This window comes from Dipodomys merriami, unplaced genomic scaffold (genome assembly GCF_024711535.1).
Source record: "Dipodomys merriami isolate MVZ:Mamm:240054 unplaced genomic scaffold, mDipMer1.0.p SCAF_16, whole genome shotgun sequence".
In the NCBI taxonomy this organism is placed as follows: Eukaryota; Metazoa; Chordata; class Mammalia; order Rodentia; family Heteromyidae; genus Dipodomys; species Dipodomys merriami.
Genome location: NW_027202937.1, coordinates 28,600,723 through 28,627,926, shown reverse-complemented (window position 1 = coordinate 28,627,926; position 27,204 = coordinate 28,600,723). Strand labels below are relative to the sequence as shown.

The window sequence follows — 27,204 nt, the reverse complement described above, 5'->3', positions numbered from 1 at the left end:
TGTGTTTAACTTCACTTTTTTTCCGCCCAATCTGTTTTATTTGGCTATCATTCTTATATTACAACAATTTCTTATAAGTACTGCATGCTAACCAATTGTGCAACTGGAGCTCCTATGACAACAATTTCTATTTAAAGTGTAAACCAGGCATGGTGGTGAGTGCTTGTAATCCCAGGTACTTGGGAGGTAGGATTGTAGTCCAAGGCTAGCCTGGGGAAAAAGTACAAAACTCTATGGAAAACAAACTAAAAGTAAAAGGACTGTGGTCATGGCTTAAGTGGTACAGCTTTTGCCTAGAGTACATGAAGTCTGTTGTTCCAACAGGCCTCAAAACAGAAAAGGAACACTGACTCAAGATGAATGTATCATATTCTCCCTGGGCAGGTAAGTCGTTAGGTTCACCCCAATGAATGAGGACTACAGGAAATAGGAAGCACACAAAAGATATTTTTTTCAATCACATTTACTAGTTCACATAAATACTTGAAAACAAATAGATCTATCTTCCCTTTCTGTATTCTTGGCATAATTTACTGAAGCGGCTAATAAACAAACGACTGTAGGTATACACAAAAGGAAAATAAAGTTTAAAATATGAAAGGGGTTAATAAATAGCCAAACATTTCAACCTACTGAAAGGATTACCTATTTTTAGGAGTAAGTCACTGATTTGGAACTATCATTAAAATAAATCTCATCTGTAAAACAAGGTAATTTGTAACTTGATACCAACTTTTTGATAGCAATTTCTACATAAAAAAATTGCAAAACTTCAACTAGAAAAATAAAGTACTTAGACACCAGTTTGTACTTTAAAAATTAAACCAGCTTTAACAGACAACGACTACTCATCAATTTATGTTAGTAGTGAGGTCCAGAATCCATTTTCCATTAAGCGTTTTCAATGTTTTTGTATCTTTCAGATGAGGGGTGCTTCTAGTGGGAATTAGTATACAGTCTGTTCTTGATGAAGACAACACTAGACAGTTGTTGTCTGATGCCTGGGTAATGCTGAATGTGACAAAACCAGCGGGATACATTAAGATATTTCTCCTTTTCTTGAACTGTCAGGTCAACCTAAGTAGAGATTATAAAAACACACATATAGACACTATGTAAGCACAGCTATCAATACCAGGAGATATTTCATAGAAATTGAAAACTAAAACACCAAACACCAACAGTTCCCAAAAGCCAACATACTCAGACAGGATTACAAGTTTTAATCATTATCCATTTGTTTAATGGTGAGGTCCTGGAACTTGAACTCAGGGCCTGGGCATTGTTCCTGAGCTTTTTTTCCTTAAGGATAGTGCTTTACTACTAGAGCTCTATCTCCATTTCTGGCTTTTGGGTGATGAATTGAAGACTCACCTGGAATTTCTTGTCTGAGCTGGCTTTGAACCAGGATCCTCAGATGTCAGTTTCTTAAGTAGCTATGATTATAGGTATGAGCCACCAGTACCTGGGTCATCTGTTTAATGCTTTTTTTTTTTTTTTTCTTTTTTGGTTGGTCATGAGGCTTGAACTCTGATCTGGGTGCTGTCCCTCAGCTCTTCAGGTCAAAGCTAGTGCTCTAAAACTTGAGCCACAGCACCATTTCTGGTTTGTTGAGTAGTTTATTGGAGATAAGCGTCTCACTGCCTTTCTTGCTTGGGCTGGTTTTGAACCACAAGCCTCAGATCTCAGCCTCGTAAGTAGCTAGAATTACAGGCATGAGCCACCAGTGCCCAGCTTGTTTAATGCTTTTTATATTCTGTCCAAAACCAGATTTGTTTTCTAGGAAATACCCATTTTCCACAAAGGCAAAGTTTGTATTAACCCAGGATTTGGAAGTTCAAAGAATTTTTTTTTTTTGGTCGGTCGTGGGCCCTGAACTCTGGGCCTGGGTGCTGTCCCTCAGCTCTTCAGCTCAAGGCTAGCACTCTACCACTTGAGCCACAGTGCCACTTCCGGCTTTTTTTTTCTTTCTGCTTATGTGGTGCTGAGGAATCGAACCCAGGGCTTCAGGCATGCAAGGCAAGCGCTCTACCACTGAGCCACCTTCCCAGCCCCCCAAAGAATTTTTTTAGTTCATTAGAAAGGTGATAGGGGATAAGAAGTGAGTAGCTTCCAAAAAACTCAGCTCTGGTTCTTTCTCTGGTAAGTTATCAGTATCTAACATACCTAACCAAGGTATATCTACATCTAAGTGGCTTGCATATAAATATAGACTACTACTACCACCTTTTTATTCAATTTTGAGGGGAAATCTCACTCAAGAAGACAATTGACCTCTTTAATTTTAAACTATTATTATATAAACACATGAAGGTAGCATTTTTGTGAAGGTAGCATCACATCTACTAAAGGCTTACTATAAATTATTTTAAACTACAAGAATGCCACAAATCATAAAGCATGTGACTCAGATTTCTCTAAGTCAAAAAGTTATCAGGTAAAGAGAAAGCTGCAGGGCAGAACCTGGCAGCCAAGATCCCATGTATGAGTTGTGCAGTTCCTTATCTTGATCTTCTTGTTAATTCATCATTTATTTAAAAGATATTGCAAGTCTTCCTAATACACAGAAAATACTAAGAAAAAAGAAAACGATGCAGGCAGTTATCCAGTAGGTAGTCCAAACCCATTTTTAGTGATCTGTGTAGCTTGTCAAAACTTATACTTGTGTCTTCAGAGAAATAGTCTGTGATATAACTAACCAATGTGAAGGATAAATCACTTTTGTATGTGGTTATTACAGAATATAAACTAAAATTAACAACACAAAGGTTGATAGTATTTTGTTAATGTTGAATTGAGCTTTTATTTGTTGGCTCAAATTTCTGTTACATAGAAATGTTTCAGGTTTAGTAATATCCAGTAACAGAACAACAAATAATAAAAAAAAAACAAGTCATGGACTTTTCTAACCATTCATGTCTGCAAAAATACAGAATAAGGTCTAGTTCCCAGCAAGATGCTACTTTAATTAGTAGGTTTAAAATAAAAGGATAACCTGCCTGGTACACTTATATAGCTGGCACTTGTGGATAAACTATTAGTGTCCATTCTAAAATATTTTGAGAAGTATTTTGTAAAAATCCTAATGTTTGGTTTCTTTTATTGGGGGGTGTGGATACTAAGGTTTGAACTCAGGGTTTTCCAGTTGCTGGGCCAGTGCTCTAACCATTTTTTGTTCCATTAAAAAATTTTTGTTTTTTAATCAAGGACTTTAAATGAAAGACCTTTCCCATCAGGGAAAGACATGATGCCTTGCAAATGTGAGGCAAGGTTGCTTTACCACTGAGTTACACCCCTGAAAAGCTTGAGGGTGGACGTATAGCTCAGGAGAGACCTCCTGTCATGTGCAAGGACATAGGTTCAATGTCTAGCACTGAAAAAATAGACAAATATTCAAATCTGACATAGCTTTTCTTCTTTAATTTCTAGCCATTCTGTAGGATGTTCTTTTTTCACAATGAACTAAAATACAAAGAATAAAGCATTTCTAAACAGTAAGTACTAACAATTGTCTTAATGCTAGGTGAAACAGATGGATGGCATGGGAAAAGTACATCTAATGTCCACCTTTCAGGTAGCATTTGGCAACAGTCCTAGTACTTGTTGCTACTAGGTCTATTGTAAAAAACAGTCACAACAAAAGAAAAACTCTCCAATTTGGAATCTCTAGTAGATACGGAATATGCACAGGCAAAGTCCAAAATCACTTTCATTTAAACCTCCTAACACTTTAAAATTTATTCTAGGTGATGGATCGTACAGTCTTTTATTTGTCTACTTCAGAGAATATAAATGCATGCAATTTTTTTTTTTTTTTTTTGCCAGTCCTGGGGCTTGAACTGTGGCCTGGGTGCTGTCTCTGAACTTCTTTTGCTCAAGATGAGTGCTCTACCACTTGAGCCACAGCACCACCTCTGGCTTTTTTGAGTCATTTATTGGAAATAAGAGTCTCACAGAGTTGCCTGCCTGAGCTGGCTTCGAACGATGATCAGATCTAAGCCTCTTGAGTAGCTAGGATTACAGGCATGAGCTACCATTTTGCTACAAGGTTTTTCTGGAAGGATCAGGTATCACTAAACCACCTTGTATACTCAATTTTGTAGTTTTCCCCTTTGAGTCTGAAAAAATGATAACTTACATTATCTCTATTTTTTTTTTCTTTGAACTCAAGGTCTGGGCTCTCCCTGAGCTTTTGTGCTTAAAGATAGTATCTATAACTTGAGCTACAGCTCTACTTATTTGTCTTTTAAAAAAATGAATCTGGTGGTTAGTTGGAGATGGACTCATGGACTTTCCTGCCCGGGCTGCCTTTGAACCTTGATCCCTGGATCTCAGCCTCCCAAGTAGCTAGAATTATAGGTGTGAGCCACTGGTGCCTAGCACCTCTGCTACTTCTTGGTAGACATTTTATATCTAAAATTATTGTAAACAAAATAATCACCAGATTCTCCCCTCATTAAATTTCTCACTTTTTAGAACATTTCTGATGGAATCCCTGGGCTATTTCATTTATAACATGGGTTTTCCAACATCCTTTCTAGCTGGCTAATGTGTTCTTTTCCTTTCTTAGAACAGGAAACACAATGCAATTGTTCTACTTACCATTTCCTAGTTTTTATTGGTCTACATGCCAGTGTGTTTCTAGTGGTGCCTGGCTTTCTCCCTAACCACCTTTTCTGTTTATACTGGCATTCTATAATTGCTTTGAACCTCAAAGTATAACACATAATATCTGAACCACTAGTTTTCCACTAAGATGAGGGACAAACTTCAAGGGACTCCTCCCAGACCAGTGTGCCATACTGCTTTGCTGTCCTTCCAGCTGGCACCAGGCTGCCTTTGGGACATTATAGTCAGTGTTCTTGACTGTTCACAAACATTTCTTTCACTTTCTTTTCAAAGAATCACACATTTCACTGGTTCTGCTAACTTTAGAACATATGTATTTAGGCAGATAATAACTTTATAGTCCAACAGCACATAGTGTTGTAAAAGCTATAATAATCTGAGTCACAGACTGTTTAGAGGGACTTGATTTACTGATGAAATCACTCAAGAAAGCCGTGAATCACTGGCATTATAATCAACAGCCACATTAATGAGCACAGTAACAAAGAAAGCACAACATAATAGTCCTCAAATGGATTAAGACAGTTTGGATCTTAAATATCTGAGCTATACCTGCAAATGGGCTCACAGTGGAATGAGTTACAGAGGATTATTTGCTGAGCTGAAGGTTCCTTGATGCTTGTTTTGTACACTGACGTGATTACATAGTTAAGTAGTAAATACCATGGGGGGAGGAAATAAGTGGAGGAATGAATGAGGGCAAAATAAATACGCTGCCAAAGAATCTGAAGAATACAAGCAGGTGGCCAATCTGGATTTTGCTTCTCTCTACTTGAATTTAATACCTAGTAATCGACTTTTTCATACTTTTGTATATTTGTATTCAACTGAAATGACATGTTATTTAATATTGTAGCACAATCCTGTCATTGTGGTCTGTGAGACCTGTTCTTAAAAGTCTTTATATATTCATTTCTTTGCCTGTCTTGGACTAGGGTGTGAAGGATGCTTTGACTCAAGGTGAGAACCCCAGGGAATGGTTAACAGAGTAATTTACCTATTATTCTATTTAGCACTGTCTTGAATATTCTCCAGGCAACCCTAATTTTAACCTGCAAGACTGAAGGAAACATTTTTAACCTGCCTGGAACTAAATACCTTCCTAGGCACTAAGATTTGTAATTATAAACAACTTTGCAGCTTAGACTAGATTTTGCACTATGGAACTATAACTGTGCTCACCCTGCTGATAAACAAATGTTACCAGCTCCTTGACTTTCCTTTTCCTCGCATATGACCAACTACATAAGCCAGTTAGAGGGGCAGACATAAATATACAGGTTGGTAAGAGCTGCATTCATATTATTAATAAGAAATGCTATCCTTAACAACAACTTGATGCTGCAAGCTGGACCTTTGTCTTGATAGAAATTCACTAGTCTGCTGTTAGTCATAACACATTTCTCCTAACATTAAGCTTCAGAAGATTACATAAAGCCAAACTATGGGCTTAAAAAATGTGTTGCCAATCAAGCTTGGAGCTGGTGGCTCATGCCTGTAATCTTAGCTACTCAGGAGGCTGAGATCTGAGGACTACAGTTCAAAGCCAGCCAGGCAAGGAAAGCCCCTGAGACTCTAATCTCCAAGTAGCTACCAGAAAACCATAAGTAAGGTTGTGGTTCAAAGTAATAGAGTGCTAAGCTTGAGCAAAAGAGCTCAAGAACAGCACCCAGGCCCAGAGTTCAAGCCCTATGACTGGCAAAAAAGAAAAGCCAAACAAGTTTGTTGATGTTTCAGACATAAACTGTTCTTGTTCTCCTTGGGAAGGTAGCCATAATCACAGCAGCATAGCTTTGCTCAAGTCAATTCATAGGCCCTTCCACACTCAAAGACCATAGGTTTGCCACCAGGAGAGACGTGCTTAGATATCTTAACAGCAAATCCTCTTTACCTTGGAGGCTTTTTGGGTTTTGAAATGAGGTAAGCTCGATCACATCATCATTCTAAATTCAACAAGCTACTAAAACATTGAACCTAGACTGAAATAAAAAGAAGCTAGTGTGATCAATGTATTTCAGTTCTAATAATACTTTCTTCACACTAAATAAAATTATTTTGATTTAATCATATTGAGATTGTAATAGAAAATTACACTTTCACTACATATACACAACCTAAGATAGGAATTGCAATTAGAGAAAGAAAGTTAAGTGTGGTAAATCACAATAAACATGTACAAGCTCCTGTGCTGAGAAGTAGGAAAGACACAAGAAACATGACATCATGATCTTCCCTTTATTTATTTTAAATGGAGTCATTCCTTGTAAGTATAGGAGCTTTCATATCATGCCACTCCTGTTATCATAGTAAAATGATTAATAGGCGTTCTTTCGTAGCCAAAAGTTGTATTGAATGAGAAATCACATAGTTATTACTTATAGGTAAGACATAAGCTTTCTGAAACTATGAAAACTCCCTTGAGTAGTCATGGCCGTTTTCTATGATGATTAACACTACTTTACTATAATCTGATGTTTAAGTAATCAAATTATACTTGGACTAGAAATGAGCTCTAGATTTCAGTTTTTCATAAGACAGTTGGTTCTGAGATGAATACTTCCTTGAAAATAGTTTTTTAATTCTTGTGTTCCTCAAGCATACGTGGTGGGCTCTCAATAAATGAGGCCATCACACTACTGTTAAGAGAAATTAACACAATCACTTAGGGATCTTTGAGGAATGTTCTTAGTAAAGTCAAGTAATTCCAAATTAAGGGATGATGGCTTGAGTAGTGGGACTCAACAATATATTGGTGCCTGTGAGGTTCCAGGAAACTTCTCAAAGCCCCTGTGGATACAGAGGTCTGCAGATGCTGAAGTTCTTTGTATAAAATAGTACAGCATCTGCATAATACCTGTATATTTGTCTCTAGATTTTAACACCTAAAACAATATAAGTGCTATAGAAGTAGCTGAAATATTGTGTTGTTTAGAGAATAATAAGAAAAAAGTCTGCATAAGTTCAGAACAGAAACAATGTTCTGTTTTTTAGTTTGTGATTGGTTGAATGTACATAAATGGAACCTGAAGATGTGGAGGGCAGAATGTAACCACATCATACATACATCATTGCAGAGGCGTATAGTTTACAAGGGCTTCTCCCCACATCAAGACACTAAGTCAAAGGCTCTGGTGGGTCTTAGACCTCATAAAACCTAAGATCTGTGCTTTTGTATAACATACTCAACATTCCTAAGGATTTCCTTCTCTGTAAAAAGAGAACAACAACAACACTAATACTGTTACCTTCATCGTTATAAGGTACAACGAGAAAGTACATATAACACTCTTTATAATATACACACATGTGTCAGGTGTCAGTGGCTCACATCTGTAATCTAGCTACTCAGGCAGCTGCTATCTATCTAAGGATTACAGTTTGAAGATAGACCAGACAGAAAAGCCCCTGGGAGACTCTTATCTGTAATTAACTACCAGAAAACTGGAAGTGGAGCTGTGGCTCAAAGTAGTAGAGTGTTAGCCTTGAGCAAAAGAGCTCAGGAGAGCACTTAGCCCCTGAGTTCAAGTCCCAGGACTGGTGCGCACGCAAGCACACACACACACACACACACACACACACACACACACACACACACACACACACACACACACACACACACACACACACACACACACACACACACACACACACACACACACACACACACACACACACACACACACACACACACACACACACACCACCACCCCCCCCCCCCCACACACACACGTTAAAATTTGTTCAATGTTATGGAGGACCTACTATATAATGTGCCAGGAATTATGTCAGTGGACAATGTTTCAAATACAAATTGCCACAATCTGAGACTAAAGCAGTATATATAATTGGGAGATTTAAAAAGAAAGGAGCACTTGGAAGGCTGACAGGGCTTCAGCCAAGGAATCAATGCTAGAGACACTTAAGAAATACAAATGAATTTGGTAGAAAGATGACTAAAACCAGGATATGAAAGAGCAGAGAAACGCAAGGCTGCTAGGCAGGGAAAGTTCAGTAGTCAGCAAGCCTCAGGAAATATGGTTCACAAATAAAAGCAGGAACAAGGATAAAGAGTTGGGAGTTGGAAGAAGAATCTTCAGGGCAGGTATATTTTACTCATAGGGAATGTGGAGGTACTTAATTCTGAGAAAGACAAGACATGGTGGTAAGACACTCTGGTTCAGTGGCCAGCAATATTAAAGACTAGGACAATGCCATGTGTGATCTCAGGAAGGAACACATGAGCGAGATGTGTCCATGAGTTGGAAATGTCAGGTTGAGAGGACCGAGTACATCAGGAGTAAAATACAGAAAAATGTGTATGTGTGTGTGTGTTAACCCCACATCCTTATAGGGAAAAAAGTTGGTAGTGGCAAAGGATATATTTCACGTGGGGTGAAAGATGAAAGCACAAACTTGAACCAAACTGCTACGGTTCTAGAAGAAAGCACCTGCCCTCCCTATGTCTCAGCAACCTATCTGTAAAAGCAGCAGATAATAATAGTCCTTAGCTCTTGGATAATAAGTCAACACTTATATGGTATAAATAGCAGTGCCAAGAACACAGTGAGCAGCATATAATTGTAAATAAATTTAAAGTAAGGAGATTGACTAAGTAGATCAAGGGCAAAATTGTAGGTAAGAGAAAGAAAATAAATAGAATTTGGGATAAGATCCCACAGAGGGTTAGGAGATGAAGGGGGGGGGGGGGGCTGAGGTAAGAGGCCAAACTAATGTATCAGGCTGTGCACACAGGTAGTAGCAACAGCAAGAAGAGAGGATTCAAACAGAAGACCTATATCCTAGTGAATGAGGAAGAAGGCTCTGGTTGAATAACTGCAGACGAAGGAGGACAAAAGATGTTGCCTGGGAAAATTGATAAAGGCATGCAAGTGTCCTTGGAAGGAAGGAGAAACTAATTAGTATGTGAACTTGGCTGTAATTAGGTAGTAAACCTTTTTTTTTTTTTTTTTTTTTTGCCAGTTCTTGGGCTTGAAAACAGTGCCTTGAATTCTCACTTGGCTTGCCTGCTCAGGGGCTGGTGCTCTACCACTAGAGTCAAACGGCCCTGTCTGAAACGTTTTACTAGCAGCCATCTTTAGTTTGGAGAGTTCTCTAGCAAGAGTTTGGTATGGCTATAGAAATGAGGACATTCACTTGGACTGATCAAGAGCTGGGAAATCATAGGGAAGGGTGACTACTGCAGAGTACAGTAAAGAAGCCAATAGGATGGAGATGAAGTTAGCAATGGTCCCCCTTAGATGGAGAAGGAAGTATAAAGGTAGTCAAATTACCTCAGATAGGATTAAGAAAAAAGGGGTTAAAACAGCTAAGAGAAAAAGAGTGCAGAGACGATAGGTTGCTGAAATCAAGACCTGGAGGTGGAGTGGGATTAGTAAAGTCAAGGAAGGTTAAAGAAGTCACAGTTGTTGAAGGAATCAAGAAACCAGTAGTTCAAGGAAGAGGAAGCAACTCTGCCCAATGCATCCACACAAAGGATTTCTGCATAAAGGACCTTGTCCCAAAGAAGTCCTTTCATTTTTTTTTTTTTCCGTAAACTGAAAATACATACCTGATTTAAGCTCAATAGAAATGAAAAACAAAAAACCTAAAAACAAAAGCCAAAAATGATTCAAATACTTACTATAAAGCGATGAAGTCCATAATACAATAGGATATCTGCTAAGGTAAAGTTATTTCCTGTAATGTAGACTTTATCTTCAAGATATGAATTAAGATCCTACAAAAAGAGTAAAATATTCATTAGGAAAAAAGCAATGACAAGCTACCATATCATAACTTGAAACATTTAGGCTATCAGAAAGCAAATATGAATGTTTAATTTAACAAATCTAATTTTTGATATTAATAGACCAAAAAAAGTCATAAAGAGTATGCCAACCATTTCATTAAAGACTAAACATTATTGTCATTTTAAGGAAAAAGAAAGTATTAGAAAGTACTATCTGATTATTTCAGAGACCATGCTCCTATTACAGACTTAAAAATAGAAATATATAATTATTACATGTGACAATACATATTATATAATAAACAATTTCCATCTCTTTACAGAATTCTAGGGATTTTTCTATACCACATTTATTTAAAGCAATGATTCCCAAGGGGAAGAAAGGAATACTTTCTCCAATCCAGACAATTTTTCCATACTACAACCTGAAAAGACTGTGATTCCCTCTCGCCTCAGAGAAAGTGTTATATCCTTCAGGGAATAAGGACTGCTATATGAGACAAGTAAATGTTAAAGCATCACATTAAAAAAAATTAAATCATACAAAGCCAGGTGCTGGTAGTTCATGCTTATGCTCATGAAGCTGAGATCTGAGGATTGAGATTCAAAGCCAATCCAGGCAGGAAAGTTCATGAGACTCTTCTCTCTAATCATCAAAAAGCTGGCAGTGGAGCTGTGGTTCTAGTGCTAGAATGGGTGCTAGCCCCAACATGTATACATGCTTGTGTTCACACACACACATACACATACACACTCATACAAAACTAAGGATAACAAGTATTGGAAGGAAGGGCACAGGACAGTAACTGCAAACAGAACAAGGAACTACATGTGACTGAGAGCAGAGGTATCTGAGCTGAGATCTGCAGAAGTATAGAAAAAAGCAGAATGGAACAGTACAGAAAACCAACCAAAGCAGGAACAGAACCTAAAGAAAAGACTGCTTATTAGTTTGTGCATTTCACTCTATAAAGACAATCATGATACCTTCAACAGACTGTGGATATCTTCTTTATTGGAATGTCCATCCACACGAGTGACTCTGTATTCTAACCACTGCTGAACTACTGCTTTTTCTTCTGCAGTACTCCCCAGCAAATACTCTTTGTTGGCTTGCTTGACTAGGTGAGTTGCTATAGTGGTCAATCCTGTTAGACTTGGACCATTGTTTGTTTGAAGAACTGGAATCTTAAAAAGAAAAAAAAAATTCTCCATATGAATTACAAAAAATAAAGGCCGCCATGACAGTGTGCTTAGTCATATTCCTAAATTGTACTTTCAAATACTATAGTTTTTTACACTAAATACTAAATCACATACAAATGAAAGTAAATAAAAATAGTAGCTATATATTTTACAATTTGGTAACAGATTGCTTGATTACATAATGGTAATTTTACTGCCATTTATAGCTATATTTATAGCTATGCTGTTTATAAATATGTATGTAACATATGGAAATCCTAATACTGTATTAATTCCAAGCAAGCATGGTGGTGAATTCCTGTAATACCAGAACTCACAAGGCTGAAGTGGAAGGATCATGAGTTTGAGGCCGGAATAGTGGCTTAGTACAGTTAAGTTTCTTCTCCTTCTCCACATCTTTTTTTTTTTGTGGTACTGGGGATGGAACACAAGGTCGTGTGCATGCTAAGCAGGTACTCTACCCCTGAGCCACATTCCCCATCTGATAAAAGTTTATTTCTTACTTAAAGTTTGCTGATGTTTGGGGGAGACCATCTGGAGAGGTGGCCCAGAAATCCCAGCTGGTTTCTTCCATCTTGGGACAGCTCTTCATGAAGGGCCTGCATAATACCAGAGCAGGACTTAGGCTACTAGAGTTATCTGTACCAGCTATCCAATGTTCCTGTGTGGAAGTGGTATATGTCTCTTCTTCACACAACTCACTGGCCAGACCTACATAGATGCTTCACTGTCAGGAGTCATACTATTATTTCATATCAATCTTTGGGTTCTATGGTCTTCAAAGCTATAACTTTTTTATGGGTATAGGGGCTTCTACCCCAAGGCCTGGGACTTGTCAGCAAAGCTCTACCACTTGAGCTATACCTCCTACCTTTTTGTTTTTGACATGGAGTTTCAACTAAGAGACTTCAAATTCAGCTAGTCCTAATAATTCTGAATAGTTGAGAATAACTGAGATTACAGGTATGTACTACCAAGCCTGGCTCAGTCATCACTTTTAATAACTACACTGTAACAATCCAACATGTTGATATGCCATAATTTTATTTATTTTATTTGTTTGTTTATTGAGTAATTTACTGGAAATTAAGTCTCACGGACTTTCCTGCCTAGGCTAGCTTGAAACCACGGTGCTCAGATCTCAGCCTCCTGAGTAGCTAGGATTACAGGTACAAGCTACCAGTGCCCAGCTGATGCATCATAATTGAAGAAATCATTCTCCCAGCACTGGATGAGTGCACTGATCTCTATACCCATTCAAACAGAAACTCATCAGCCAAGCACTAAAATCTCTTAATTAAAACAAAAACGAACAAAAATCCTCACATACTCTTGCTGAGTAGATGGCTTACATCTATAATCCTAGCTACCTAGGATGCTGAGACCTAAGGACCATGGTTGGAAGTCAGCCCTGGCAGACATATCCTTTAGATCATCTCCAATTAACAACTACAATAACAATAAAAAAACCTGAAAGTGGAGGCATGGCTCAAGTGGTAGAGCCCCAAACTTGAGGGAAAAGGTAAAAGGGAAAACATGAGGCCCTGAGTTTAAGCCCCAGTTTTAACAAAACAAAACAGAACAAAATAAAAACCAACAACAGCTCCCCACCAAACCCAAACCAAACTCAAAAGTAATTATCATTAAAAAAACACACACACACACAAATATCACAATCTGAACTCCCAAATCTAAGAGTTGGGCTTCATACTAGAACTTGGGTTAATCTTCCATTGTCCCACTCCTATGTTAGTTTACCTAATACCCCCAATTTTCCAATAATTCATTGGTTTTATACATCTTTCATGGCCTCAACCCTACACCTTTTCTACCTACTCTAATTATTAATGACTGTTTCTCATATTAGATAATAGCCAAATCTTGCAGTGTGTCCTAAAAATAGTAATAAGCCAAAGCAGGGAGTGGTGTCAGATAAGAAAGAAACACCAGAACACTGGAAAAAGCACAAGCTAGCCATTTGGGCTTCAAGCATCAGAGGGCATATCTTAGACAAGTCATTTTTCAGGCTTTGAGTTATCTTATGTGTAAAACTCACAATACTATTTTTAGGACAGAATCTGCTTTTCTTTTCTTTTGTGTGCTGGTCTTTCAGGGCTTGAACTCAGGAATTGTGTGCTGTCTTTGGACTTTTTTGCTACAGGTTAGCACTCTACCAGTTGAGCTACAGCTTCACTTCTGGCTTTTTTGGTAGTTAATTGGACATAATAATTTCCTGGGACTTTCCTGCCTGGGCTGGCTTTGAATGGCAATCCTATGATCCTATGGCCTCTGGAGTAGCTAGCATTACAAGCATGAGCCACTGGCGACTGCTCAGAACAGGATTTTAACATGGACTAAATAAAGAAAAAAATGCCAAAAACTTAAAGTCACCAAAAAACCCCCCAAAGCCACCAAAACCCCCGAAAAACCTAATACTGAAACAATGTCAGCTAGATTGAGTTGAAATGACTGATCCCAGACTCAACAAATGGCAAAGTAGCAGGCAAGCAAATTATATTGGGAGGTTACAATTCAGCTCTCACAACAGAAGGGCAAAAGGGAAACTCAAGCCCAAGTGGTTCAAAGACTAGGCGATTATATTTTTATCCTATGGTAGGAGTGTGGACACAGTTAAAGACTGTTGGAAAGCTGGGAATGTGGCTTAGTGGTAGAGTGCCTGCCTAGTATACATGAAGCCCTGGATTCAATTCCTCAGTACCACATAAAAGAAAAAGCCAGACGTGGTGCTGTGGCTCAAGTGGTAGCGTGCTTGCTAGCCTTGAGCAAAAGAAGCTCAGGCATAGTGTCCAAGCCCTGAGTTTTGAACCCCAGGACTGGCACAAATAAAAATCAATAAAAAATTATTGGCTTTGGTCGGGTGAAGTTTCTACAACTGGATTGGGTCAGAGGTGAAACTGCTTCATTCTGAAACATTTAAAATGGCTATTTTTTTCCTAGGATACAGTGAGCCCATCGGTCTGCTTTTCCTGGGAAATAGCTTATGTTTGAAGACCTATGATGTGTGTGTGTGTGTGTTCAGCTTCTTGCTCATATATTTCTCTAGCTGGCAATTAGTTACCGAGATGGAAGGCACGTGATTTGACTTTATTTCCATCGAGCCCTTCCATTCTCCTTTCACAGGGCAAGGTAGTCGTCCTACAACCATTTGCTTTCTTTCATAGATTTTTCTAAACGTTCTTCCATGCCTCTGGGTTCTTAGACCTTACCCTTTTCACTCCCTCATTCTCCGCACAATGCACCCCGCGCTGGGTATCACACGGCCCCAGAAAGCCCTGTCCAGAACGCCCCGGGTTTAGCCTACAACCCCTCCCGCTACCTTGGACCACACTCTTTCCTATTGTAATTCAATTCGATGCCACGGGGTCCACCGGAAGGTGGGCTTCCCGGGGGGGGGGGTGTCCCCTGTGTCCCCGCCGAGGCCCCCCGGGCCCAGGGCCGAGCCCAGCACCCGGGAGCCGGGCCGGGCGTTCACGCAGCGCCGGCGGTGAGCACTGTACCCCAGGCGGGCGCGGGGTCTGCGGGGGGCTTGTCCAGAACAGGACGCTGACGGATCACCGGATGATCCGGGCGACCCCGACCTGCGGGGCTCCTTCCCCGTCCGGGCCAGCGTGGCGGGGAAGGCGGTGAAGGCGCCACCGCAGCGCGGCGCCCACACGTGGGGGCCGGGGCCCCGCCAGCCCGGCCGGGCCGCCTGGGCTCCACAGACCCCACTCCAGACCACTGGCTGCCCTCCGTGCCGCCTCTGCTTCTCACCTGCCGCTCGCCCTGGGCGCTGTATTTATTCTCCTTACTCAGCCCCAGGGACTTCTCCAGCAGCTTCAATTCCGCGGCCGCCGCCATCTTCCGGTCCCAGATGCTGACAGGGGCGGGACAGAGACTGCCAAGACTTCCTGCATTGGCGGAGAGAGAAGACCAACCTCCGCAAACGCCGGCTGTGATTGGCTGAACGGAGAGAGAGGCGTGACGGGCGGAGCCTGCGCGCCCGAGGCGGGGTCAGAGGAAGGGGCGGGGCCTGAGGAGGAAGTGGGACAGGTGGAGCGGTGACGTCAGAGTTTCACTGCTAATTGGAGGATTAGAGTCTCAAAGGCTTTCCTGCCCAGGCTGGCTTTGAACCTCCGTCCTTAGCTCTCAGCCTTCTGAGTGCTAGGATTACAGGCGTGAGCCACCAGCGCCCTGCTTTTGCAAACTTTCCCACAGCAGATTGGTTGACAGTTTAACTTGTTCACTTATTTGGCAGGCTGAGACTTTATAATGAGAAGAGAAATTTTACCTAGTGTGGCTCAGGCATCTGGGTTCTGTGAATTCAAACAGACTGAACAGTGAAGAGTTCTCAATCCCTTAGAATTTCTAACATGTAGTGTATTTTGTGGAGCCTTTAAATTGTGATATGATGGTAATTTGGAAACGTATTTCTTAAATGTCACATCTGAACCGAGCCTTTTTCCTCACAAGATTGAATCACATAGTTTAAGAATTAGGTTTTGATATAGTTTAGGGGCCTTGGTCAGCTCACAATAGCACGTGGAACATTCGTGAAAATTGTATCTTAGAGCACGAAGAGAAAAAAAATCTAAAACACAAAAATATGACTTGGAGGCATAGCTCAAATGGTAGAGCATCTGTCCAGAAAGCACAATGTTTTGATGTTAAACTCCAGTATAGCAAACAACAACAAAATCAAATTTAAGGGCTTAGAAAAATCTCAAGAATATAAAAATAAATAACTCGGTTCAAAGATGAAAATTTGGGGTGAAACTGCAGGATCTATAAGTTACAGTTGCTGGGTGCTTGGTGGCTCACACCTGTAATCCTAGCTACTCAGGAGGCTGAGATCTGAGGCTTGCCATTGGAAGCCAGCTGGGCAGGAAAGTCTGAGTCTCTTACCTCCATTAACCACCAGAAAAGCCAGAAGTGGAGCAGTGACCTAAATGGTAAAGTGCTATCCTTGAGTTCAAGTGTTAGGACTGTCAAAAAACATTAAAAAAATATATGTTATAGTTGCAGATAGAAATTTATGAAATATTTGCATAATAAAATGCAAATGAAGTTAAAATCTAGACAAAGATTTACAAAGGAAGCCAAAGAGAGCTGATGTGAAGAAGTAATAATAATAAAAGAAATATATAAGCAAACAACACCAATTAAGCAGCACAGTAATAAATTCTAATCATGAACAATGAAATAACAACTGGAGGATGGGTAGAGAAAGAACTTTCAGGTATTGAGACATTGTTATAAGCCAGGAACAGTGATTCACACCTATAACCGCAACTACTTGGGAGGCAGGGATAAGGAGGATCATGGTTTGAGGTCAGCTGCGGTGGGGACGTGAGGCACAGGGATTGGGAATTGAGGATTGGGCATCTGTTAGTGAAATCTCTTAACTTAATCAGCAAGTCCTACATGGTGGTATGCCTGTGATCCTCGGTATTCAGGAGGCCACATGTAGGAAGATCACGGCCTGGGGCTGGCCCTGGGACAAAACCAGGATCTCCTATCTGAAAAATAGAGCCAAAAAGGGATGGTCATGACTCAAGTGATAGACAACCTGTACAGCAAACATAAGATCCTAAATTCAAGCCTTAGTACCCAGTACAAAAATAACATAAAATAAAAATAAAGGAACTTTTAACTGGAGGCAAACAAAGGTTTTGAACGGCTAAAGTCCTACTCAAAGTAAAAGGGTAGATGAAAACTTGGTATTCTTTACAACTCATGACATTGTGAATGGAATTTTAAAAGAAAAAGAATAAAAACACCAGACCAACTATATAGAAAACTATACAGATGGCTTGGGAGTAGAGTGTTTGCCTAGCATGCATAAAGCCCTGGGTCCAATTCCTTAGTACCACATAAACAGAAAAATCTGGAAGAGGCACTGGGGCTCAAGTAGTAGAATGCTAGCCTTGAGCAAAAAAAGATGAGGGAGAGTACCCAGGCCCTGAATTCAAGCCCCAGGACTGGCAAAAAGTATACCAAAATATGGAATAAATTTCACAAAAAGTGACACAAGTGACCCTCAAAGCTATTTTAAAAAGATGCCCAAACTTACTCAGACATGCAAATTATGACCCAACCTATACAATTTCTCAGTTATTAAATTGACAATAATCCAGAATTACGACAACATACTCAGGTACACTACTATGAGGAAAACAACTGTGTGCTCGTACATTTCAGGTAAGGAAAAATGTTGCAGTTCCTATGAGGGGATTGGGTTATGTCTAGCAATATTAAGTACATGTTTACCCTTTAGTCTAGAAATTCTACTCTCCATTCTAACCTGGAAAATATAAAAAAAGATATGCATGTCAAGTTAGTGTATACTATCCTGTTTATGATAACAAAAACTGTAAATGTTCAAATATTCCTTAATAAAGGATTGAAAACCCTTGGTACCCTATGTAACTCCAGAAAGGAATAAGAAACATCCCTGCATAGTGGTCCAGAATGATCTCCAGGATATATTGTTCAGTAAAAGAAAGAAAGCAAAGAAAGTATTTAGTGCAGGCAATTATTCATCTAATAGAGTCAAGGGTGGTGCAAATATAAAGACACATTTATTTTTATTTTCAATCAAAAGAAAGCAGATTACCTGTGCTGAAGGAAACTATATGTAGAGAACAGGGATAGAAACTGACTTTCATAACTAGTTATTTTCTTAATTGATGTGGGAGGAAGATACATATATTGTACAGAATTATGAAAAGTATTTAATTAAGCTAGATGTTGGTAGCTCATACCTATCATCTTAGCTACAAAGGAGGCTGATATCTGAGGACTGAAGTTTAGAGCTAGGCTAAGCAGACAAATCAAGATACTCTAATCTCCAATTAACCAGTCAATAGCCAGAACAGGGATCAAGGTTCAAGTGATAGAGTATCAACCTTGTGAAAAAGTGAGTGATTGAAAAAAATAAGTTCAGATTCCCAGTTTTAGTGTGTGTGTGTTTGCACGTGTGTGCATGCCCGCACATGTGCCCGTACACACACCCACAAACTAAAAAATTGAAAGCAAAGCAAAACACACACTATATATTAAGCCCACATGCTATGGCTGCTTTGAAGTGTCATTATTTCATAATTACTTATTTATGCATTCTTTTAAATATTTAAAAAATATTATCTTTAAATAGTTGTACAAAGGACTTGTCACTCAACAGTTTATGAATACAATGTATCTTGATCAATTTCACCCCTTTCATTATTTTCCCTGATCCCTCTTAATTTTGTCCCTTACCTCAATTTTCTTAATGAGTTAATTAATTTAGTCTTGAGATATATTCTGAGGACAAAAATTTTTGAAAAAATATTTTGGAGTTTTGTTGTTATTTGGCTAGCATTTTAGAGTATTAGCACTGGCATTGCTATTCAAACACAGTTGCCTTTGTATCAAGGGATGAAGCAAAGGGAGCATTAGGCATAGTTGTAACTTAGGGATGTGGCATTGCAGAAAAGAAAAGTTTAAGATAGACGAGGTTTAAAACACTATTTTGCTGCCAGGTACTTACTGGTGGCTCCTGCCTATAAGCCTAGCTACTCTAAAGACTGAGGTTGGAGGTTTGAAGCCACCCCTGGCTGACAAATCCTGGACTCTATCTTCACTTAATTAGCAAAAAGTTGGAAGAGAAGATATGGCTCAAGTTGTACAGAAGCAGCCTTGAGCACAGAGACAGTGCCTATGCTCTGAATTCAACCCCAGTACTGGGAAGAAAAGAATAATCACAACATATTGAAATATTTCACATATATTTAAATCTATGAGTTTATAACAATCCTTATTGAATACTTTTGGAGCATATTGGAGATATTGTTTATTATTTTTAAAAATGGAAAAAGATAAGGAAGTTGATTCTTTGTCTTGATTATGTTATACAGACAATCTCAGGGAAACTACTACTAAGGGAAAGTTTCTCTTTATAGAAGTATTATAGTTAGTAAATGAAAACAAAGAAGCAGGATATTGTTTTTACATCCTCCAGTATCAAAAAAATGGACATAGGTAATGATTATCAATAGCTGTTCAATTGTAACTAGAGACAAACCTATGTGCTTCTGAGCAAAGTGCCTGTCATCTTCCATGAAGTACTCTTGCCAATTGAATCTGAATTTGATCAAGCCTGAAATGATCTAACAATAATTTTGCAACGAATAATGGCATAAAAAAAGAACATGAGGTAGGTGCCACTGGCTCACACCTGTAATTCTAGCTACTCAAGAGGCTAAGATCTGAAGATCATGGTTCAAAGCCAGCCTGGGCAGAAAAGTCTGTGAGACTCTTATCTCCAATAAACTATTTACTTCAGAAAAAGCCAGAAGTGGTACTGTGGCTCAAGTGGTAGAGCATTAGCCTTGATCAAAAAGAGGCTCAGGGATAGTGCTCAGGCCCTGAGTTCAAGCCCCCAGGACCAGAACAAAAAAAAGAACATGTTAAATAAAGAAACATGCTAAGTGATCCCATAGAGACACAATCAACATCTCTATCCTATAAGACAAATTATCTAGTTGGTTCAATTAATAAACTGCAAGAAAAAAAGTAAAAGCAAGAGGTAAACCCTATAAATTAAGAGTAATAAAGGATATAACAAATAGCAATGTTAAGAGATCCTTATCAATTCAGGCTTTCTGTATTTTGGGGCCAGATTCTAACACATTTAAATTCTTTTTTTTCTCTTAAGAAATGTTGATAGCCAAACTAGGCACCTCTGGTTCATGCCTGTAATCCTAGCTACTCAGGAGGCTGGAATTTGAGGATCATGGATTGAAGCCAGCCTGGGCAGGAAAGTCTGTGAGACTCCTGTCTCTAATAAACTACTCAGAAAAGGTTATGGTGCTATGGCTCAAGTGGTAGAGTGCTAGCCCTGAGCAAAATAAGCTCAGGAACAGAGCCAAGGCCCAGAGTTCAAGCTCTAGGACCAGTAAAAAAAAAAAAAGTTGATAGCCATGTGTAGTGTTAGTTTTCCATCACTCTAATGAAATAGTTGAGACAATTATCTTGAAAATTTTTGTTTTAATCTCATGTATTTGGAAGATCCGGTCAATGAGCAAGTAAATAGGTCTCCAGTAAAACAGTGTATCATGAAGGAGTGTGTAGCACAGCAAACCTCCCACATCACAAGACAGGATGCAGAAGTAGCAACAAGAGGAAAAGAGCAGGATTCCATAATTCCCTCCCAGGCCTCCCCCCTCTCTGACCTCCCTTCCTCCCACTAGGTCTCACTTCTCAAAGGTTCCACCTTCTCCTAGGAGTGACCCTTGAGGACTAAGGGGGTTGCTCTTCAATATCCAAACGACAGCACCATGACTATGTAAACATTTATTTACTCTCTGTCTTCCAGGTGCAGCACATGTTGACAGACACAGTCAGCTGTTGGGTCTGCTCCAAAATGAAAAAGCCATCTAGTTCATGTTCAACTTGCCAAATTCATTTTATTTGATGTTTTATTTGTATCCTTAGATAATATAGATTTGAAACGACCATTTTAATTTTTTGTCTAATATCTATAGCTAATACATGTGTGCATAAATTGCCTGGAGTTTCAAGAGCTACAGATAGCATTCCATCCTGGAGCTCCCACTTAATTTTTTATAGAGTAGAGCTGGACAGTGGCAGTAAGAAAAAAAAAATCCTCACTGGTCGCTGGTGGTTCACACCTTTAATAGTAGCTAGTCAGGAGACTGAGATCTGAGGATCATGCTTCAAAGCCAACTCAGGCAGGAGAGTCTGTGAGACTCTTCTCCAATTATAACCAGCAAGAAGCGAAAGAAGAGCTTTGGCTCAAGTGGCAGAGCAGTAGCTCTAAGTGAAAATGCTAACGAAGAGAGCTCAGGCTCTGAGTTCAAGCCCCAGTACTGGCACTAAATTTAAAAAAATTAAAATTCCTAGCTGATTCTAATGTACAGCTTGAGTTGAGGTGAGACCCTTTATGATAGATGGAATATCTAGAATTTCCACACAGCTTTCTGATTCCTAGACTTACAGAGTTCTAATTTCCTATTACTATTTTTCTCTTCTGTTATGATATGATGATACACATTTTGTTTCGCTCAACATTAGGCATCAAAGACAGAATACTTACATTTTACTGAAAAGAATCGATAAACGTTATTTTTAGATAATCTGTATATTTGGTTTGTAGATATCTTTATCAAGGCAGTTTTTACTCCCAATAAAAATAATTTAAGGAATTGAGTTTGTCACATAGAACATTTCTCTAATCTGCTGTGATCACAGTTATGTTTTAAATCCACACTACCTTAGGATACAAATTAAATGTCAGATGAAATTAATTTGGCAAGTGGAACATGAATTGGATGGCTTTTCTTTTTGGAGTAGATCTGACAGCTTTCTGGATGTCATTCTAGCATCTGTTAAAATGAGCTGCATATGCCAGAAACAGTTACTGTATCAGATTGCTCTTAGCAGTGCCGTCATCTGAAAGCATTTCAGTTTTAAGGGAATTGATTTTTCTATTCCAAAATGTTGTGGTTTAAAATTTGGGTTTAAATGAATCAGAGTGTGGTACCTAGGATTGAAGATACAGGTGCTGTGCGTGCTATTATTTTAAGGGAATAGGTTTGTTATTACAAGAATGGATCTCTTACAAAAGCCAGTTGGGCCATCTCTCAGGAGCCGCCTCATCATGAACTCTACAGGGAATCACCACCAGCAAGAAGGCCCTCACCAGACGCTCCCTTCATTCTCTTTGACTCCTTCCCCCTTACCTCCCAAAATGAGCTGACTAAACCCTCATGCTTTTTTTTTTTTTTTGGTGGTTAGTCATGGGGCTTGAACTCAGACTCTGGGCACTGTCCTTGAGTTCTTTTGCTTAAGGCTAAGGCTCTAGCATTTTGCACCACAGTGCCACTTCCAGTTTTCTGGTGGTTAATTGGAGATAAAGTTTTAGGGACTTTCCTGCCTGGGCTTGCTTTGAACTGTGATTCTCAGATCTCAGCCTCCTGAGTAGCTAGGATTACAGGTGTAAGCCCCCAATGCCCAGCAAAACCTTTATTCTTTATAAATCACCTGGCCTTTGGCATTCAGTGGTAACAACAGAAAGTGGACCAAGACAATGAAGAAATGCCATAAGTCTTACAATCTCTCCCAAACATAGGTTGGATGCTATCTGTTATCCATGGGTAGATCACAAAACAGGCTATGTTATACGTGAGCAGTTGACCAGCCAGGAATGATAATACTCCTGGTAGTACTTGAGGCCTTCTACATTCCCAGTTGATTCCATTAATCCCATCCAGACCATTTCTTTCCGAACTCTATGTTGTCTTTTCATTGAAGTTTCTTGACGAGTCAGACCCTGTTCCTTATTTTTGCAAGGATTCTGACACCAGGAGAAATGGCTTAGTGAGCATTTAGTCAGTCATATTATAGTTAATGCTAACTTTCAAATTCTATCAGAAGATATGTATATGTCTGTGTGTTCCTGTGTGTATATGTGTGTATGTGTATATGTTCTATGTCATGATTTTATGTATATACAAAAATGCATATGTAAAAAATATATAGCATATATGTACAGAATATAGTATATATCCACATATACTGATAAGATGGAATTTTACAAGGACATATAGCAGAGAGCATCCTTTTTCATACATTTGGCATTAATGTGGCACAGAGTGACACTAAAGTGGCCTTTTGCTTTAAGGAACTTTTGAGATTAGGACATTTGGACATGTATTGTGATAGGAACCACTCATCTGACATTGGGCTTTGGCTAACAGGACACAAACATGTTTTACATAAATCTTCAGTGTAGGGCCTGCATTAGTCAGCTTTGCGTTACTCTAATGAAACATAGCAGAGACAATTAACTAATAAAGAGAAAAGGCTTATTCTGATTCTGGAGATTCCAGTTCAGAATCAGGCAGACTCATTGCCTTGGGACTCTGATAAGGGCAATACTGGGAAGCATGGGGTGGAGCAAACAGCTTAAATCCATTAGTAGCCAGAAAGCAGAGAAAGAGAAAGAATGGACCAGGGTCCCATACTTCCGTTCAAGGGCACTGCCCCCAATGACCTAAGAACCTCCCATTAGGCTCCACCTCTTAAAGGTTCCACCACCTCCTGCTCCACCAGCAGGGCTAAGTCTGTAATATGTGGATGTTTGATGGATACTATTTATAATCAAGCCATCACAGGGCCTCAAGTGAGCCTTAGTGAGAAATTGCTGCTGTAAAACCGGTCTGAAAACTAGACACAAGTTTCCCCTTCACCCATCCTAAGATGCAAGTGATGTCTGTGTCTTAGAAGCAGCTGGTGCTGGGATTGAATCCATTGTAATTAAAAAGGGGGTGCTAAAGAGGAGTCAGGAAGACAGGCCTGTGTCCCCACAGCTCCACTTGGAATGCTATAGGCAACTCGCCTGCCTATATCTTTAACTGGTTTCTGCATTGAAATTAGGCAATTGAAATCTGTATTTCTATACTCTATTTGGCCTCCTATCAAACATCCTCCAAATTGAGGGACATTTTTCAAATTCCCATAAAGTTTGTGAAGCAGAATCTCCACGGAGATTTCGCCATCTCTGCTTCTGATTTGTGAGCTCTCACTGGCTTGCAGCTCTTTTCAAGCTCTCTGGTGTTGAATTAATAACAGCTGATGTGGAGTTGACAGGTAGGTGAAGATGGAGAGCATCATGATATTAAAACAAATCTCCATCTATTATGTAGCACAGCGTGCAATGCTATGTCAGGTTTTGCCTGTAGGTATCTTAATTTTACTTAAACATTTTGCTCACATCTTTTTAACCCAGAGGATGGGAAACATAGCCCTTAGCATCTCTCTAGCAGACTTTGTAGCATATGTTAGTGTGATACAGAAAACCAGACTTTGCCAGTTATTTGGAAAGGCATAAGGTAAAATATAAAAGGATGAAAATATTTTCATGCAGTAGGAATTATCTCATTCTCACTCAAAGTTATAAAGGGGGCATATTTTGGATCAATATAAGTATTATTTTCTCACAAACCAAACCCAGCCAAGTATGACTGCCTCAATATTAGTGTGTGCCTTTGCATTGTAAGCATCTAAGCAATTGTACATCATCTGCCAAGAATTCCTGGGAAATGATTCTTAGTAAGCATGCAAAATATTGGAAGAATAGTTTGGCAGTTTTAAAACTACACATCTACAATCTGTTCTTTTTTTTAAATCACAGCTCAATGTAGTATTTATTAAAAATATTTACCATGGAAAATTTCAAACATACACACAAGTTGAGGAAATAAAATAATGAACCCCTATTGCAGGTCACCTAGGGTCAACAATGATAATATTTATTTTAAGGGAGATGCTACTGCTAAAAATAGATTTAGAAACTACTGGACTGGATGATGTCTAATATCTCAAGTTCAATACTATAGAAAACATAAGGGTCAACTTCTCCATCTTGAAGGGTCATTATTTTTCCATTTTAACCTATACTTAATAATTGTTGTTATTTCTGGGGTGTACTATTACTCAACACTTACAAACAATATATAATGACAAAGTCAGAATAATTAGCATTTCCTTTCATTTAGTGTTTTCAAACTTCAGTCTTCTCTCTTCTGGTTCTTCATCAAACACAGGTTACTGTGAACTATAGTCACCCTACTGTGCCTTAGAAGAGTAAACATTATTAGTTAACTTTTTTTTTCTATGTATCCCAGGCTGGCTTTGAACTCTCAATCCTTCTGCATCAGCCTCCCATGTGCTTAGACTGCAGGTGTATACCACCATGTCAAGCATGGAAGATATTTTGGTTGGTTTCCCTCCTGAGCTCTTGATCACTGGTCATCTTCATCTATACTCTAAGCTTTGCTATGGACAGCTACTTGCTTCTGGTTTCTATCTGGAAGTCTTGTATGTAAGTTCCTGGTATATATGACTCTGTGATCAGGGGGAGATGGAGCTGGCTCCATATACCTTTTTCATTCTCTTCCTTTGTTTTCTTCTGGTAGTCTTTATTAGTGAGTCAAGGCAACTCCATGAAGTGACAACAAAGGAAGAAGCCTAAAGTGATGGCTCAAAGTTGACTGTCTTCTTAGTTCAATAACTGATTCCATTCTGTAAGCTGTACCTTTCCTTCAGGAGAGAGACCCTTCCCAGATCCCCGTCTCATCTCTTCTCTCTACAGATTGATGACACAGTTCCATGAAGGCATTTCTGTTCTTTAACACCCACGATGTCCTTACTACCCATTGATCTGTCAGAGAATTCCATCTTTCACTCACTGGCATTGGTTCCTCTCTTTCAAACTGCCTATTTTTCCAAGTCTGAATCTTCAGTCTGGAAGAAGTTTCTAGGATGACAGTCAACTTTGGCCTGGCATTACTAAATGCCATATGACAGCTTGAGGAAATCTTGAACGTTCCTAGTCAACCCTGTCCAGTGTGGCACTACCCCCCTTTACTCTCTATTTTCAGTGAGTGTTAAAGGAAAAACCCATTCCCTAAGAATAAACTCCAAATAAAACTCAGTTCAATCTGAGTAATTGAAAAGGAAGGTCCTGGCTTTGTAGCCAGTGAACCATGCTCACTTGCAGATGTGTTTTGTTTATCCAGCACAATATTGGCCTAGATCGTTAAAAATTTTGAATTAGTTGAAATTTTCCAGGATTAGGAGATTCAATATAAAAACACAGATATCTGTCTTTCCTTGAAGAATAGAAAAAATCTGGCAAGGTTGGGTACTTGCTTAGGAGCTAATGCAGGAGCTGAATAGTTCCTGCTCCCTTTGAAGGGAAATTATTCTTCCTCCAGTTCAACAGAGACCTTATCCTCTAGTTAGCATCCTTTAGGACTAAGGAAGTGAGTTAGGTACTGACTTTAGTCTTGCAGTAGCCTATTTCTCCTATTTCTCTTTTTTATCTGGCACTTGAATTTGTGATTCCTGCTTTAAACCCACAAAGACCAATCTTCTCCTTCTTTTTTTGGTCATGGGGCTTGAACTCTGGGCCTGGGCACTGTCCCAAGGCAAATGCTCTACCCTTTGAGCCACAGCACCACTCCCAGTTTTCTGGTGGTTAATTGGAGATAAGAGTCTCATGGACTTTCCAGCCCAGGCTGGTGTTGAACGGTGATCCTCCGATCTCAGCCTTCTGAGTATCTAGGATTTCAGGCATGAGCCACTGGCCCCCAGCTAGACCAATCTTCTGATCACCAATCTCAGTGCTACTCTGTATTTACTATGAAGAGTGTTGATCTAGTTTCACACTCTCTCCATGCACTCAAATTTTTCTTCCCCAGTCCTGCAGGAACATTTTAAAAAGGTTCATGATAAGAAAGTACATTCTATTCTCAGAGTTTTCTCTCTCTTTCCTTCCTTCCTTCCTTCCTTCCTTCCTTCCTTCCTTCCTTCCTTCCTTCCTTCCTTCCTTCCGTCCTTCCTTCCTTCCTTTCCCCTCCCTCCCTCTCTTCCTTCCTTCCTTCCTTCCTTCCTTCCTTCCTTCCTTCCTTCCTTCCTTCCTTCCTTCCTTCCTTTCTTTCTTTCTTTCTATCTTTCTTTCTTTCTCTCTCACTCTCTTTCTTTCCTTTCTTATTCCAGTCTTGGGCTTGGACTCAAGGGCTGGGCATTGTCCCTGAGCTCTTTCCTTTCTT

General features: G+C 39.4%; 1 protein-coding gene across 1 annotated transcript; it reads right to left on the bottom strand.

Annotated features, from left to right (window-relative positions):
• Positions 1-432: 432 nt before the first annotated feature.
• Eef1e1 (eukaryotic translation elongation factor 1 epsilon 1) lies at positions 433-15,460 on the bottom strand. The gene is made up of 4 exons (XM_070024605.1): positions 15,359-15,460; positions 11,366-11,566; positions 10,271-10,366; positions 433-1,077 (listed from the first exon to the last, which is right to left on the bottom strand). Exons 1-4 carry the CDS (start codon positions 15,443-15,445, stop codon positions 937-939), a joined length of 525 nt encoding a protein of 174 aa, XP_069880706.1. The 5' UTR covers positions 15,446-15,460; the 3' UTR covers positions 433-936.
• Positions 15,461-27,204: the final 11,744 nt, after the last annotated feature.

Bases quoted from the DNA above. Each gene is read 5' to 3' on its own strand.
- Eef1e1 (XM_070024605.1), bottom strand. From the start codon at position 15,445: ATGGCGGCGGCCGCGGAATTGAAGCTGCTGGAGAAGTCCCTGGGGCTG. The intron at 10,367-11,365 runs GTATCATGATTG...CTCTTTTTGTAG, and splicing joins ATATCCACAGTCTGTTGAAG to GATCTTAATTCATATCTTGA. The intron at 1,078-10,270 runs GTAAGTATTTGA...ATCTCTACTTAG, and splicing joins ATGGACTTCATCGCTTTATA to GTTGACCTGACAGTTCAAGA.